The 15,261-nt window shown below is 37.5% G+C and overlaps 1 protein-coding gene across 9 annotated transcripts in view; it reads left to right on the plus strand.

Annotated features, from left to right (window-relative positions):
- The window catches only part of DOCK7 (dedicator of cytokinesis 7), a 150,343-nt gene extending 136,168 nt beyond the window's left edge, over window positions 1–14,175 (plus strand). For 6 of the 9 annotated variants that reach the window (XM_087719564.1, XM_087719566.1, XM_087719567.1 and 3 more), the window contains 7 exons: window positions 1,826–1,960; window positions 2,843–2,932; window positions 5,530–5,766; window positions 7,932–8,075; window positions 11,386–11,492; window positions 12,102–12,269; window positions 13,730–14,175. In XM_087719564.1, coding sequence (XP_087575690.1) covers window positions 1,826–1,960; window positions 2,843–2,932; window positions 5,530–5,766; window positions 7,932–8,075; window positions 11,386–11,492; window positions 12,102–12,269; window positions 13,730–13,772 — 924 coding nt within the window. In that variant the 3' untranslated portion in view covers window positions 13,773–14,175. The remainder of the gene's footprint in view (window positions 1–1,825; window positions 1,961–2,842; window positions 2,933–5,529; window positions 5,767–7,931; window positions 8,076–11,385; window positions 11,493–12,101; window positions 12,270–13,729) is intronic. The other 3 variants (XM_087719565.1, XM_087719569.1, XM_087719572.1) reach the window with 1 other exon arrangement.
- The last annotated feature ends 1,086 nt before the right edge of the window (window positions 14,176–15,261 follow it).

Raw genomic sequence — 15,261 nt, forward strand, 5'->3', positions numbered from 1 at the left:
AATAGTTAAAGTTTTAATTGCTTAAATGATCAGGTCCTGTACAAAACCACAATAAGCAGCTCTTTTCCCTCGAAGCTTTTTGCAAATTGCAATCTGAGCCTCTTCCTGAAAGTTTCTCTGTTCAGGCTAAAGCTGGAAACTAAGTCGGACACTTGGTTTAACTCTTTCCTCCTCTATTAATCATACTTTGAAACATAGTAATGGGACACATAGTTCAAAATATCTCACTGTGGTTGGGGTTTTTTTTTTAAGAAAAAGGAGAAAGGTAATGCACAGAATATAATTGTGCCATGAGAGTTAAGGTGAACATTTGGAGTCCTTTTTTCAGCTATATTTGTTCAAGCAGTGTGATCTTTTTGTGGGGGGGGGGGGGTGTAACCTTAATTTCAAACTCTCTGCTGCTTTGTGCCTTTCAGTTTCTTGTTGTCTTTATAAAAGAGTGCACTTTTCAGTTTTGCTGCTATAAATCAGGGATAAGTATTCTGGTGCTTTCCAGATGGCTTCCATTCCAGATGGCTCCCATAATCCATGATTAGTATGTTAGTAGTCATGGATTCTGGGTATTGTAATCTCTGGAAAACTTCAGTTGCTATCCTTGGCATTAGTGTTGCTTTGATTATGCCCAAGTGAAAGGAACTGCATGGGAACCTATAAAGAATAAACAGGATATTTCCCTTCCCTTCTGCACCCCATGATCCAACTCCCACTAGACGTGCAAATGGTTTTCATGGCACAGAGAGAGAAGTGGCAGGCAAAATTTCCTTAAACCAAAACCATTATTCCTATACTGCATAGAGGATAGAGTGATGACCCGTATCCCTTGCAGTGTTGGCAATGCAAATTTTATTACTACAAATAAAAGAATTTTAACTGTCAACTGAAGTTTGGTGACAGTGTAACTAAAATCATCTTCCTGATTGTGAATTGTTTCCTGATTGTGAATTGTTTTCATTTCTTCTAGAAGATAAAATTATACTCGACAACAACTCTTGTGTTAACATTGCATTCTCCACTCTACATTACATATAGAGCCAAGCATTACATATGACATATTGGGGCAATGTCATGTTCATTGCATAGCAAGGTGTAACTTCTTTAAACCAAGGTTGCTGTTTCAATCTTTGGCCATTCTTTTAAGAGAAGTTACAAATAACAATCATTACACACTCACAGTGCCTCAGTATTATTATTTTTAGTGCAGCAAACCACAATTGTGCTAAAATGGAAACACACATAATGGCATCATACAAAATGCAACCATTATGTACTCATGTCTGCAAGATACAGTTAGGTAAATTTGTTTGATGGCATCTTTATGTAAATTTTGTCATCTGCCTCCCTGTCCTCCAGGTGTCCATGTTGAGTTGAACTATGTAGAACATAGTTCATATTAATGCTTCATATTAATGCTTAGACTGTAATGTGCAGATTCATTCTGAAGTTATTCAAACTTGTAGAATTTAGAAATGTACCTTCCAATAAGAGTAGAAATAATAGTTAAAGAAACTTACCCATTCTAAGCAACCCTCTTCAACTGATACACCTATTATCATCTAAATTCAGGCCATTAAACCTTATTCCATTCCTCCTATGCAGAGCTGAGCCACTGGGTTTTTTCTCCCAATAATGCATGAGATTCCCATAGATCTCATAAGTGTAAAATTTAATTTTGAATTTTGCCTTTGTGCTGTAACTTGTATAAATTATCACTAGTACTTTTGGTTAGTTGATTGTTGTTGTTTTATCCTGGCATGAGGTTGTATTTTAGATTTAAAAAAATAATAATAACATACCATTAAATATCACATAACTTTATATACCTTAGGATGGTAAGCGAATGTTTGGTACATACTTCCGTGTTGGCTTTTATGGAACTAAATTTGGAGATTTGGATGAACAGGAGTTCATGTACAAGGAGCCTGCTATAACAAAACTTGCTGAAATTTCTCATAGATTGGAGGTAAGATTTCTTGGTCAAGCTTAGAATATTTGCCTGCATTAATAATGATTTTAAACTGTTTTGCTTTATTTCTTTTACTGTATTTAAAAGAAGTTTTAACTGTACCAGTTTTAGTAACTTTAGTTTACATTGTTTTGTGAGTCACTTTCATGATCTAGTTGCATTGAAATTTTGGGTATGTATATCAACCAATATTTTTTATTGTAAAAATTCTCTTTATTTGTACGCAATAATAAGTCATGCTTTCCCCCATGCTGATACTTGCTATAGATAATTCTATTTTGTCTATATGAGGATTAACAGTGGGAAAATGAACTTCCTAAGAACATATAAAATGCAGAGTCCCTATCTGAAGGAGTTGTGAAAAATAAATACAATTTCAAAATGTATTTAAGCTTTTCATTTACAACTTTAATGTTGTATACACACAGCATTTCATTCTGGTTTTCCTGACATCAGCAATACTGTAGGTAGCTTAAGCAGAGAGTGCGTGAATTAGGATTATGACATGGAAGCCCCAGATTCAGATCTATGGTAAGCTGTGGTAAGATGATTTTAGGCTTATCATATTCAGCCCAACATGTCACAAATGTGTTATGGGGATAAAATTTGAGGAAAGAATGCTGTGTATGAACACCTTGAATCTCTGATGAAAACACAGGACATAAATTAGACAACTATATTATTCAGAATGTGATAAGCAGAAAGCATGGTAGGAATGAATAATGGTTGAAGCTATAGAGATAAAAAAACAATGCTTTCAGATCAGATAAAATCACTGGGTTTATAGCAGGTGCTGTATATTCCAGTTATACAGCTGGGAAAAAGAAGTCAATTATGATGATATTCTGTTCAATTCAATGTCATGTTTATCTTTTTCAGGGATTTTATGGAGAAAGGTTTGGTGAAGATGCTGTTGAGGTTATTAAAGATTCTAACCCTGTTGACAAGTGCAAACTAGATGCCAATAAAGTAAGATATTGATTTCTGACCAAACATTGGATTTTGGGCTTTGTCTCAATGAATATTTTGGTGTTAGAAATGGCCTAGATCTACCTGACTACTTCTCTCAAGAAAATAAGGATAACAAATTGTTTTTACACTTTCCCTCTCAATCTAGATATAAGTAGCACGTTTCAGGAATGAACTTGACCTTAAAGCTGCTCTCTTGTTATAACTGCTTCTGTCTGTCAACATGTGTACAGGTAGTCCTCAACATATGACCACAATTGAGCCCAAAATTTATTTTGCTAAGTGAGAAATTTGTTAAGTGAGTTTTGCCCCATTTTATGACTTTTCTTGCCGCATCTATTAAGTGAATCTCTGCAGTTGTTAAGTTAATAACATGGTTCTTAAGTGAATCTGGATTTCCCATTGAAGCCAGAAGGTAAGGTGATCATATGACTTTGGGATACTGTAACTGTCATAAATATGAAACATTGCCAAGTATCTGAATTTTGATCATGTGTCCATGGGGATGCTGCAATGGTCATAAGTGTGAAAAATTGTCATAAACCATTTTTTTCAATGCCTTTGTAACGTTGAACGGTCACTAAATGAATTGTTGTACGTCAAGGACTACCTCCATTAGATACATCACAAGACCCTGAAAGCCCATCCTGAGGAACTTGGACTGGATATGTCCCAGAGTGATAATATGCAGTTGTGGAGGATTCTGGTATGGTTGTGTGAAAATATGTTGCTCATTTTTGGTTCTCTGAATGTTTGTATATTTTTGTTCTTGATTCAAACATTTCATGTGAATCTTCATAATACAGGAAAAGAATCTGATTGAACAAATGACTCCATTTGGCACCTATTTCATTTATTTCATAAAACAAAGTTATTGTTGTGGCCTGTTGGCAGCTGGCCCCTCCAGCAGCCGAATCAGATAAGGAGGTGGCATGGGAGTCAGAGCCAGCGTCAAGGCAATCTGAGAGCTCCAAGGGGGAAGAGGGAATGGAGCTGTCAAAAGATAGAGACAGAGGGTGAGCCTTGGCCCTCAGATGGGAGAGTCAACAGCCCCCAGGTCTGTAGGTGGCTGATGATAAAGAGGAGGTTAAGTGCCTGACATGTGGATGCTCACAAGACAGAGAAGAGGAGAGCAGTGGAAAAATATAGGCCGGTCCTTGGGACGGAAGAGCCATCGCTGCTAGCGAAGCCCCACCCTAGCTCTTGAGATAAAAAGCAGGGGGAGAAGATGAATAGGTGTAGCAGACAGCTATTTATCTCCCTACTGGATAGACTTGTTAGCCTGCTGTGTGTGAGAGAGAGACTTTTTGCCGATGCTGATGGAGCTCCTACCGTGTTTCCCTGAAAATAAGACAGGGTCTTATTTTCTTTTTACCCACGAAATAAGCACTTGGCCTTATTTTCGGGGAGGTCTTATTATTTTTGAGGTGCCAGAGGCAGTGACCGTGGTCACTTCATGGCTGCTGCTGCGTTGCATTATTTTCGGGGAGGGCTTATTATCTGGGGAGGGCTTATTTTCAGGGAAACAGGGTAATAAAGGAAACATTTACTTAGCTACAGAGGGTTTGTCGTGTTTGGGAGCCGGGTCAGAACAGTTATCTAACCTGGGCCAGTGTGAAAAAAATAATCATTCCATTAGATTCCGTAACTGTTTGCAACTTCTTTAAATATCTATACAGATACTCATCAATTTATAACCTTTCATTTAGTGACTGTTTAAAGATATAGTGGTACTGGAAAAAATTGAGTTATGACCATTTTTCACGCTTACAACCACTGCAGCATCCCCATGGTCACATAATCAAAATTTGGTCACTTAGCAACTGGCTCATGTTTATGACAAGAGTCATGTGATTATCTTCTGCAACCTTCTATCAAGCAAAGTGAGTGGGGAAACCAGATTCACATAACCGTGTGTTACTAATTGAACAACTGCAATGATTCATTTAACAACTATGCCAAGGAAAGGTCATAAAATGGAGCAAAACTAACTTAACAACTGTGTTGCTTAGTATCAGAGATTTTGGACTCAATTGTGATTGTAAGTTGAAGACTACCTATAACTATAGCAATGAAAGACTTTGTATTATTGTCTCATCAATTTCTTTTGTCATTGTATGGAAATTTTGGCCTGTGCCTCCATGACAAACCATTTCAGTGTAGGAAGCCTTTAAAAACCAGCATGAACTGCTTGAAGTCTATGTAGATTCTCAGTCATCCAGGTCACGGTTGTCCCAAAGGTGCTTTTTCAGGAGGCAACTGAAATTTTCTTGCTTTTTCTTTGAAGATGTTTTGCTTCTCATTCAAGAAGCTTCTTCAGCTCTTGACTGGATGGTGGGGAATGGATGGATTTATATTCCTTGCAGGCAGCTGGTCATTTGCATCCTTTTAAATGACTCTCTAAAAGGAGAGACGCCTTTAAATAAAAAACAGGAAAAGTCCAATTGCCTCCTGAAAAAGTACCTTTGGAACACGAACTGCTTGTTTCAGAATCTGCGTGTGGGAAAGGACTTGTTCCAGCATTAATAAAATCTCTAATTTCTATAATCAGTTATGTTTTAACATTCTGCTGTTAATAATCTGTTTTCCTTCCTCAGGCTTATATACAAATCACTTACGTTGAGCCCTACTTTGACACTTATGAAATGAAGGACAGGATAACTTATTTTGACAAAAATTACAATTTGCGGCGGTTCATGTATTGTACCCCATTCACACTGGATGGCAGAGCTCATGGGGAGTTGCACGAACAGTTCAAAAGGAAGACTATCTTGACAACATCCCATGCTTTTCCCTACATTAAGACAAGGATAAATGTCATTCACAAGGAAGAAGTAAGTTTTGTATTTCCATTATACCCTGCCTTGAAGAGAGATGAAAGAGCTAGTTGATGAAGGAAATGATGGACAATGTACTTAGGGCAATATTTTCACACAGCTCAGTTTTCAAAAACATTCAACAAGTTATTTTTAATTTTGCAGCATCTTCACAAGCCTTTGAGAAAACAGCTTATGCTTTGCTCGTCAAAAAATTCTGCTGCTGCTGTTGCTATGTGACTGTTGAATAAACAAGGATCCTGAATTTATAGACGCTTATAATTTAATATATGGTGAAGGGGATTAAGTAGGGAAAAAAAGTAAAGTGAAAAAATGCATTGTATCTATTTCAGTCTGAAATTAAATTAGTGGCCCATAGTCCCTTTTCATTCCTTAAAAAAACATAATTGAAAGTTGCATGAAGGACTAATGCCATACCATGTAAATGATATTTTCCACAAAGCAATGGTGTTTCACCTGCAGTGGGAATCTCTCACCATTTTGCTTTGTAGTTCTCAGGATTAAAAAATATAACTCCACAAATCAAAGTATCTTTCTCAAAATACTAATTCATGTATTGACATACATAGTAGCCATCTTTCACAAATAAAATATTTTTTTTTGCTTTATGACCATTATCATCATCCCTGAGTTGTGAATTGATTAGATCCACAGATCACACTAAGTAATGATTATGTTTAGTTTTGGCTTTTGATTTGTACTATATGTGAATCCATATACTGTGTGCTTTATAAACCATGATTTAGATTTTGTGCATGAACCTAGATAACTATGGCAGTCCTCAACTTACAACCACAATTGAGCCCAACATTTCTGTCGTTTAGTGAGACATTTGTTAAGTGAGTTTTGTCCCATTTTACAACTCTTCTTGCCACAGTTGTTAAGTGAATCACTGCAGTTGATAAGTTAGTAAGTTGGTTGTTAAGTGAATCTGGCTTCCCCATTGACTTTGCTTGTCAGAATGTCGCAAAAGGTGATCACATGACCCTGGGACACTGCAAGTGTCATAAATATGAACCAGTTGCCAAGCATCCGAATTTTGATCACATGATCATAGGGATGCTGCAAAGGTTGTAACTATGAAAAAAGGGACATAAGTCACATTTTTCAGTGCCATTGTAACTTTGAAAGTCACTAAACGAAGTGTTGTACGTCGAGGACTACCTGTAATCTGCAAACTCTGCTTAAAATAAACCACAATCAAACATAGTGTGCGAATCTTGTCATAATCGATTAGTAATTAGTCCCTAGCCCTGAAATTTTTACAGGATATTTTTCAGATTGTTCATGTTTTCTACTGTAAAAAGCTAGTATAGGATATTAGAAAATTAGCTGAAACATGTATTGGAAGAAATGTTCTTCTGGGTTCAGTTTCAAGTGCGGAAAAAGACACTGGAAACATGGATGCTGCTTGGAAAGATGATTTAATGGACAGGATCACATGGTTTGAGGTCCTGAACAGAAAAGGTGGATCACATGCTTCCAGTTGTTGGATGAAGAAGAAAGAGAGTGAAGAAGTTTGCTAGGTTGTTTTATACTCTGTTTGGCCCCACCTCTCTGTTTCCTGTTCCTGTGTAAGAAGTGTATTCTGATTGGTTGTCAGACTCCCCTGGGGCCATGTAGGGGCAACTCTGTAGGCTGTCTTGAGTCCAAGTTTAGTTGAGTTCCCAGATGTCATGTGGTGAGTTGGGTAAAGGGCTAATACTATCATGCCTTAATCCCATTACCCTGGAGCTGAAGGGGGAAAACTCTTTGTTATGTAGAATAGACTGGCTTGGGCATTTTAATGGCCCATTAAGGAAAGTGGTGGCTATTAAGAGTGAGTCTGTTTCCTGCCTAAAAAACATGTTTCTCCATTTCTGATCCAGGGAAATATAATATTCTGCCTTTTCAATATTTCCTTGGAGATTTCATTTTTCTAGGAGGGGGCGGGGTGCTAACTTCCTACACATGAGATGGGCTCCTGGGACATTTGGCAATAGTGACCACCTGATTAGGTACAATTGCTTGGTATCCTTCTGTCCTAATTTTTTAGAAATACTCTGCACTGAGTAAATGAGGGGAGGAGGGAGTCCAAATGTTTTCTTCTCCTTATTTAGAAAATAAAACCCCTGTCAATGTCTTAATGTTTTTGCACATCTCTTGGATCTTTATTTTGTTAGATAATTTTGACACCAATTGAAGTTGCCATTGAGGACATGCAGAAAAAAACCCAAGAATTGGCTTTTGCAACCCATCAAGATCCAGCAGATCCAAAGATGCTCCAGATGGTGCTTCAGGGTTCAGTGGGCACCACTGTAAATCAGGTAAGAATATTGAGTGTCATAATGGGTTCTTAAGCACAGTGATTTGGATATTTGAAAGTTAGAGTACACTGTTAAATACAGCTGTATTTTGATGGCTGTGTGGTAGACTTTAAAAGGCATGCAGTATTAGATCACTAGAATAATAGAACAAGGTATAAAATGGATGATTGGACCATCATTTAGATCTGTCAAATGCATTATATCAAATAGATCTGTCAAATGCATTATGTAGAGAAACCATAACTGTGGGACAGAATCTGTAGGACAGAAATGAGTGGAAACTGCTATTGAATATGTTTTTTTTCCATATATTTTTATTATTTTTACATTTAGAACAATGCAGTACTGCGAAGTCAATATACAGCTAGTCACAACTATTGACAATTAGCCTACTTAATACATTATCAATCCTTCTGTCCAATCACAGTGTATACAGTTTGTTCCAGTCTTGTCACCTTATCTTATACCAGTCATAAAATCTATTCCAGACTTCAAAATATTCTGATTCCCCTTTATTTTTAGGTTCAAGAGTGAGCCTATCTGCTTCTGCACAGGCCAACACTTGGCCAACACTTTTCTGATTATATCTAGCTCTGATGGTGTATTTTCTTTTTTCCAATATTGTGCATAAGTTATGCACGCCGCAGTTAGTACATGAATAATTAAATAAAGTGTATCTTTCTTAAACCCCTCTGGTATTATACCTAGGAGAAAAATTTCCAGTTTAAACCAGATTTGGTCTCCCACTATTTGTTCTAACCATTATTGTATCATTTTCCAATAATTCTTTGCCTCATTGCACATCCACCACATATGATAAAAAGTGCCTGGTGTTTTTTTACACTTCCAACAGTTTGGGGCCAGATTTTTAAATATTTTGGAGAGCCGTGCTGGAGGGAGATGCCATCTATAGAACATCTTATATAGGTTTTCTTTATACGCCGTAGCGATTCTTAGTTTCTGATTAAGTATCCAAAGTTTTTCCCACTTAGTCAATTCCACATTGTAACTGAAATTTTTTGCCCAGGTGACCATCTTTCTTTAGCATGCTCCTCCTCTAGCTTGTATTCCAACAAAAATCTATAAAACACTTTAATCAGCCTGTTTTCTGTCTGTATCAAAAGTTTATCTAATGTTGTGTAGTCTTTGGCAATACCTTCCTTCTTCCTATCCTGTGCAAACCCTGACTGTATCTGTAAATAAGACCACCATTCTACTTGTACCCCTTGTGATGTCAATTCTAATCTAGTTTTAATCTCCCCTGTCTGTTCAATAACTCTTTATATGTAACTATATTTTCCATATTGATTAAATTTGGATGTATGTATGCTTCCATTGTAGATAGCCAAATGCGTATTGTGGTGTAGTGGTCGTGTTTGATTTTGTTCCATATTAATAACAGGGACTGAAATATTTATGTGCAGGTCCTTTTTCATACCAAAGGAAGACATGCCATCCTACTTGGAGGTTATGACCTTCCAATTTGAGTAATCTTTTATTTCCCAACATTATCCATTCTCTTACCCATGTTAGAGTGGCCGCAGTATAATAAAGTTCCCAATCTGATACTCCAAATCCTCCTTTTTCTTTAGTGTCTTGCATAGCTTTGAGTTTTATTCTAGGTTTTCTTCCCTGCCAAATAAATTTCGAAACCAGTTGATTCAAATCCTTAAAAAAACCTTTTTCTAATTTGATGGGAATATTCTGAAATAGGAACAGGAATTTTGGTAATACGTTCATTTTTATAACTGCGATCCTACCCAGCAGGGACAGTTGTAGGTTTTTCCACCTTTCTAAGTCTTTCTTAGTTTTATTAATCAAATTAGTATAGTTATCTTCTTTGATGATCACACACCTTGCAGATAAATGTATGCCAAGATATTTGACTTTTTTGACAATTTGGATATTCAATTTCTTCGTTAACTCTTTCGCTTTTGAGGTCATATTTTTAACCAACATTTTGGTCTTAGTCATATTTATCTTTAAACCCGCTATTTTCCCATACTCTGTCAATTTCTCGATACGTTTTGTATCAGACTTTATAGGATCATCTAACACAAACACTAGATCGTCCACACAGGCCTGTAATTTAAATTGTTCCTTTTTGATTTCTAGTCCCTTTATTTGTTCCTCTTTATGTACATTCCTGGCTAAAACTTCTAAGGTTAATATAAACAACAGCAGAGATAGAGAACAGCCTTGTCTTGTACCTTTCTGGATTGCTATACTTTGCGTTAATTCACCATTAATTATTACTTTGGCTTTTTGTTTTGTGTATATTGCTCTAATCGTGTTTATAAATTTATCCCCAAATTCCATGTGTTCCAATTGTTGATGTAAAAATTCCCAGTTCATGTTATCGAATGCCTTTTGGGCATCGAGAAAAAATAGTGCAACCTGTTTTTCATTATGCACTTCATAATATTCAAGGATGTTCAGGATAATTCTCATATTGTTTTTAATTTCTCTTCTGGGGAGGATGCTATTGAATATGTTTGAGCACAAACTAGAAATTTGAATTTATGCACCCATAATCATTTGCAGATGTAATACATTACCAGACAATCTTAGCACAGTTCAGATTTCTTCCTGTTAGCATATATGGAGGTAAAAAGAGTGGGTAATTTTCTATTTTAGGATGGTTTACATTCTGGCCCCTGATGATAGCAAACAGTTATTATGCTTGGCAAAAGGGGAGGTAAAATTTCAACTCCCTATGAGCCACAATTATCCAAGATCCAGAGGGCCTCCACTGGGAAGACCTGGTCCTTTGCCCAGGTTTTTGGCAAGGGAGAGTGAGACCCTCACTTCATCATGCTTGCAATTTTTTATTTGATTGTTGTGACCCGCCCAGCATCTTTGAGAGTTGGGCAATATACCCAGATCAACTAAAAAATGAAGTCAATGTTGTAGGCTGAGGAACTCTGGGAGTTGCAATCCACAGATCATAAAGGAGCCATTGCCCTGTCCTGCCAGTAATATAACTAAGAAGTGACTTTATTAATTAGTCTGTTGGTTTTATATTCTGAAGTTTTATTGATTTTTGCAATATTGTAGATAGTTCAAGGTTGTAGCTTTGTGTTGCTTAGCATCGTACAACTGAAGTAGCATAATTTGAAATAAACACCAACACCTCAAATTAGTCCAAAAATACTCTCTCTCCAATATATTAAAGGCAATTTACTCCTTTCACTGTAATGCAGTTTGTGTTGTCTTTCTAAGGGCTTTTGATATATAATGTTTAAAAAAATCTTACATTTTATTAAACATTTTGTGTCTATAAAATTATTGTGTTCTCTTTTCTGTTAAGGGGCCACTGGAGGTTGCACAAGTATTTTTATCTGAAATACCCAATGATCCTAAACTCTTCCGCCACCATAACAAACTACGGCTTTGTTTCAAAGACTTTACAAAAAGGTATTGTGTCATTTCTTGTAAACACTTGTACTTTTTTCTCCTGAATTAGCCAAAGGGGGGAAAAACATCTTTTGGGTGGTCATTGCTAATCTTATGATATTCGAGTCCCTTTCCACTTTTCAGTCTAATGAATAGGAGATACTTTCTTAATACAATGCAATACAACTTTGAGAAATCACTGAAATGTCAGTCTTTTGTTTTAATGAAAAAGCAGAATCATCCTTATATTTGAGTCAATTGCTAGCAATATTTGTAAAATGCTGTGGAGGCCAAACATATAGCATAGACAGTACACTGGTTTCATTCCCGCCCCCACCCCCCAAAAAAGCTCTCTATATTAGAAAAAGACAATGTCCAGATTATTTGGTAGCAACTGTGCCAAAATATAGAGAAACTATGGTGTTGAAAAACTAGCTTCAGCAGTACAGTATAACTACCCCAAAAAAGCAACCTGCATTGATTTTATGTGAAATTGACTTTCAAGCAGACGGATATAGCATTATCTGGGAAGCTTAAGGATGAATGAAGATAAATTGACAAAATGTTTAATTCTCATCTAATATGTTTATTATCATTTGCTGACTTAAAATGCATTGTAATGTGTTCTAGGTGTGAGGACGCACTACGCAAAAACAAAAGCTTGATTGGTCCCGATCAAAAAGAGTACCAGCGGGAACTTGAAAGAAATTATCATCGTCTCAAGGAAGCTCTTCAGCCCTTGATAAATAGAAAAATACCCCAATTATACAAGGCTGTTCTACCTGCTGCTTGTCACAGGTCATTCTAATATAACATTTCACATTTTTACCCAAAGACCGCCTGAATGGGAAAAAAAACCACCATAACTATACCTACTGTAACCTACTGGGTAAGATGGTGCCATTTTCCATATAGGTAGTCCTTGACTAACGACCACAATTTCCATTGCTAAGCAAAACAGTTGAGTCATACCCAATTTTGCAATCTTTTAAGTGAATCACACGTTAAATCACACATTGTTAAGTGAGCCATGTGATTGTTAAACTTTGGTTGTCCCTGCTAGGAAGGTCACAATAGCAATAGCAATAGCAGTTAGACTTATATACCGCTTCATAGGGCTTTCAGCCCTCTCTAAGCGGTTTACAGAGTCAGCATATCGCCCCCACAGTCTGGGTCCTCATTTCACCCACCTCGGAAGGATGGAAGGCTGAGTCAACCTTGAGCCGGTGAGATTAGAACCGCTGAACTGCAGATAACAGTCAGCTGAAGTGGCCTGCAGTACTGCACCCTAACCACTGCGCCACCTCGGATCACAAAAGGTGATCACATGACCACATAAATATATGCCAGTTGCCAAGCACCCAAATTTTGATCACATGACTATGAGGACTATGAGGGTGGAGTTCATAAGTGTGAGGAGCAATTGTAAGCTACTTTTTTCAGTTCCGTTGTGACTTTGAATAGTCACTGAACGAATGATTATTAAATGTAGGACTATCTATTACATTTTGCCTGGCTAACTTTTCCCATCTATTCTGGGTAAAGGGTAAGCGATTCTACAAATTGACAAAATGAGGACCTCCTCACAACTTCCTGCTGAAATCCAACAATCAAACTTAGTGAGAAAGTTGGCTGGAAGTCCCAGGTGGCTCACCAATAGACCAGACCAGCAGAGAGATAAGTTGCTGCCTCCAGGTGGGAGAGGAAAGATGGGAATGTGCAGATGGCTGAAGGGATGCAAGTTCAGCATGCACTTGAGAAGGGTATGTTTGGGAAGGGTGCCAAGGGTGTCGGAGTAGCCAGGGAGGTGCAGCATGAGCATAGAGCGGCTAGGGTACAAGGATGAGAGAGACATTCAACCTTCCCTGTCAACTTCTCAGTTGACTTTGCATGTGGAAGCTGGCAGAGAAGGTGGGAAGATGAAGATGGGAATCACATGATGTGGGACACTGCAATAGTCATTAAGCGTGAGCCAGTTGCAAGGAACCCAGATTGTGATCATGTGACCTCAGGTGGTGAAACAGTTGGCACTTCAAGTACTGGTCCTAACTACTACTTATTCAGTGCCACTGGAACTTCAAAATGTTGTTGAACATTTGATCCTTAATCAAGGGCTACTTGTATTGTATTAGTTGGGAGTAATTGTTCTACAGAAGAAACACTTCGTGCAACAGATTTTTATTCAGTTGGCAAGAAATAAACTTGATTCTGTTGTTTAAGTTGTAGTAGCTCATTTCATGTTTTTTTCCACCCTCCAGAGATTCCTTCAGCAGAATGAGCCTTCGCAAAATGGACATATAAGCACCTCAGAAGGCACTTAAAGAGTTTTAAGGTACTGAAAAAGCAGGTTCAGTGTTATCGACACCAGAAAATGTGTGGAATTTGCTCTGGGCAGCTAACACATGTTCTTTTGACTTGCATGGGAGCATTAAGTGGCCAAATCTTTTCTCCTGGAAAATGTAGTTTTAAAAGTCCGCTTTTGTAAAATCTATTGCCAACAGTATGAAAGTATTTTTAAAACTTTTTCTTTTTTAAATATTCAAAGGTACTCTTGAATTCATCAACCTTATTTATAGCATTCTGTAATGTGATTTTTTTTTAGTTTGTATATTTAATTTATAATAGCATTTGAAAAAGCAAACCATTTTTAATAGTGTTTGTTTATATTAATGGTACTATTAAATATTTGAAAGTTTCCACTTTATTTCATGCTTTTCCTATTCATTGCCATGTGCATACAGTGTTTTTTTAAATAAAATATGGACAGGTATTTCTGAAAGGAATGTTTTCTATAATAAATTTACTCTTGATTTATATATGCAGGATTATTACATGTGAGTTAAAAATTATTAGGGTAGCTTGGAACATTAAATGTTTTTAGTATAAATTTGTACTTTCTAATATTGTTTGGGGCCACTATAAATAAAACAGAAGGTCTGACTAATAGGTAAGACACAATTTACAAATACATCTTATCCCCCTTCTCTGCTAAAGTGTTTATGCTAGGACACCAGATTGAATGGATGAATTATAAAGTAACATTTAAGATATAATCATATCTGTCATACCATATCCATGATTTTATTTACACATTTGAATTTTCATGTTCTGGCTAATTTGTTTTTCTTCACTGTAAAGTTATCCACTTTTATTTGTAATGATTGGACAACTTTCTTGGCTACTTTCCAAGGGTGTTTTCTACATAGGGAGGAAATTATCTGGAATATTTGTCATCACAGTTTCTGGCCTGATCTAGCACATTTTAAGTTTTCTTTTGCCAGTGTTTTTCCTTAGCATCAAATGTGGTATCATTCCTCTGCTCCTGGTGGCCTCCGCCATCGCAGTACTCACGGTTCAGTTTCTCTCTACCTCCTTTCCAATAGCCTCCGGTCTCTCTTCTATCGCGCGGATTCGGCACTCCTTCGAATCCGCGCTCTTCGCAGCCACCCGCTAATCTGCGGGTCGAAAGGAGACCGGTGCACTGCTGGCGAAAGGGTCCTCCCCGCATTACCGGCGTAGCACAGGCCCAACGAGCCCTGTGACCAGCATACCTCTCTACGCTTCGTGAATGCGCTCTCGATTTAAAATGGCGACCACCGACCACGCATTCCGAATGCTCAAGGTGGCTCTGATTGAGCTGCTCTTCCCATGCCGCAATGCCTCATGTGGGAGTCAACGCTGTCCTTGCTGGATCGCTGCTTCTGTGAGGTTGGTGGTGGCATGCGAGCTCTGCCAGTGGCTCGTAGCCCGCAAATCTACAGCGAGCGTAGCTCGTGCGCAGGCAGGAAGA

This window comes from Thamnophis sirtalis, unplaced genomic scaffold (assembly GCF_051295495.1).
Source record: "Thamnophis sirtalis isolate CommonGarterSnake01/CBP01778 unplaced genomic scaffold, rThaSir2_p1.2 scaffold_7, whole genome shotgun sequence".
NCBI lineage: Eukaryota > Metazoa > Chordata > Lepidosauria > Squamata > Natricidae > Thamnophis > Thamnophis sirtalis.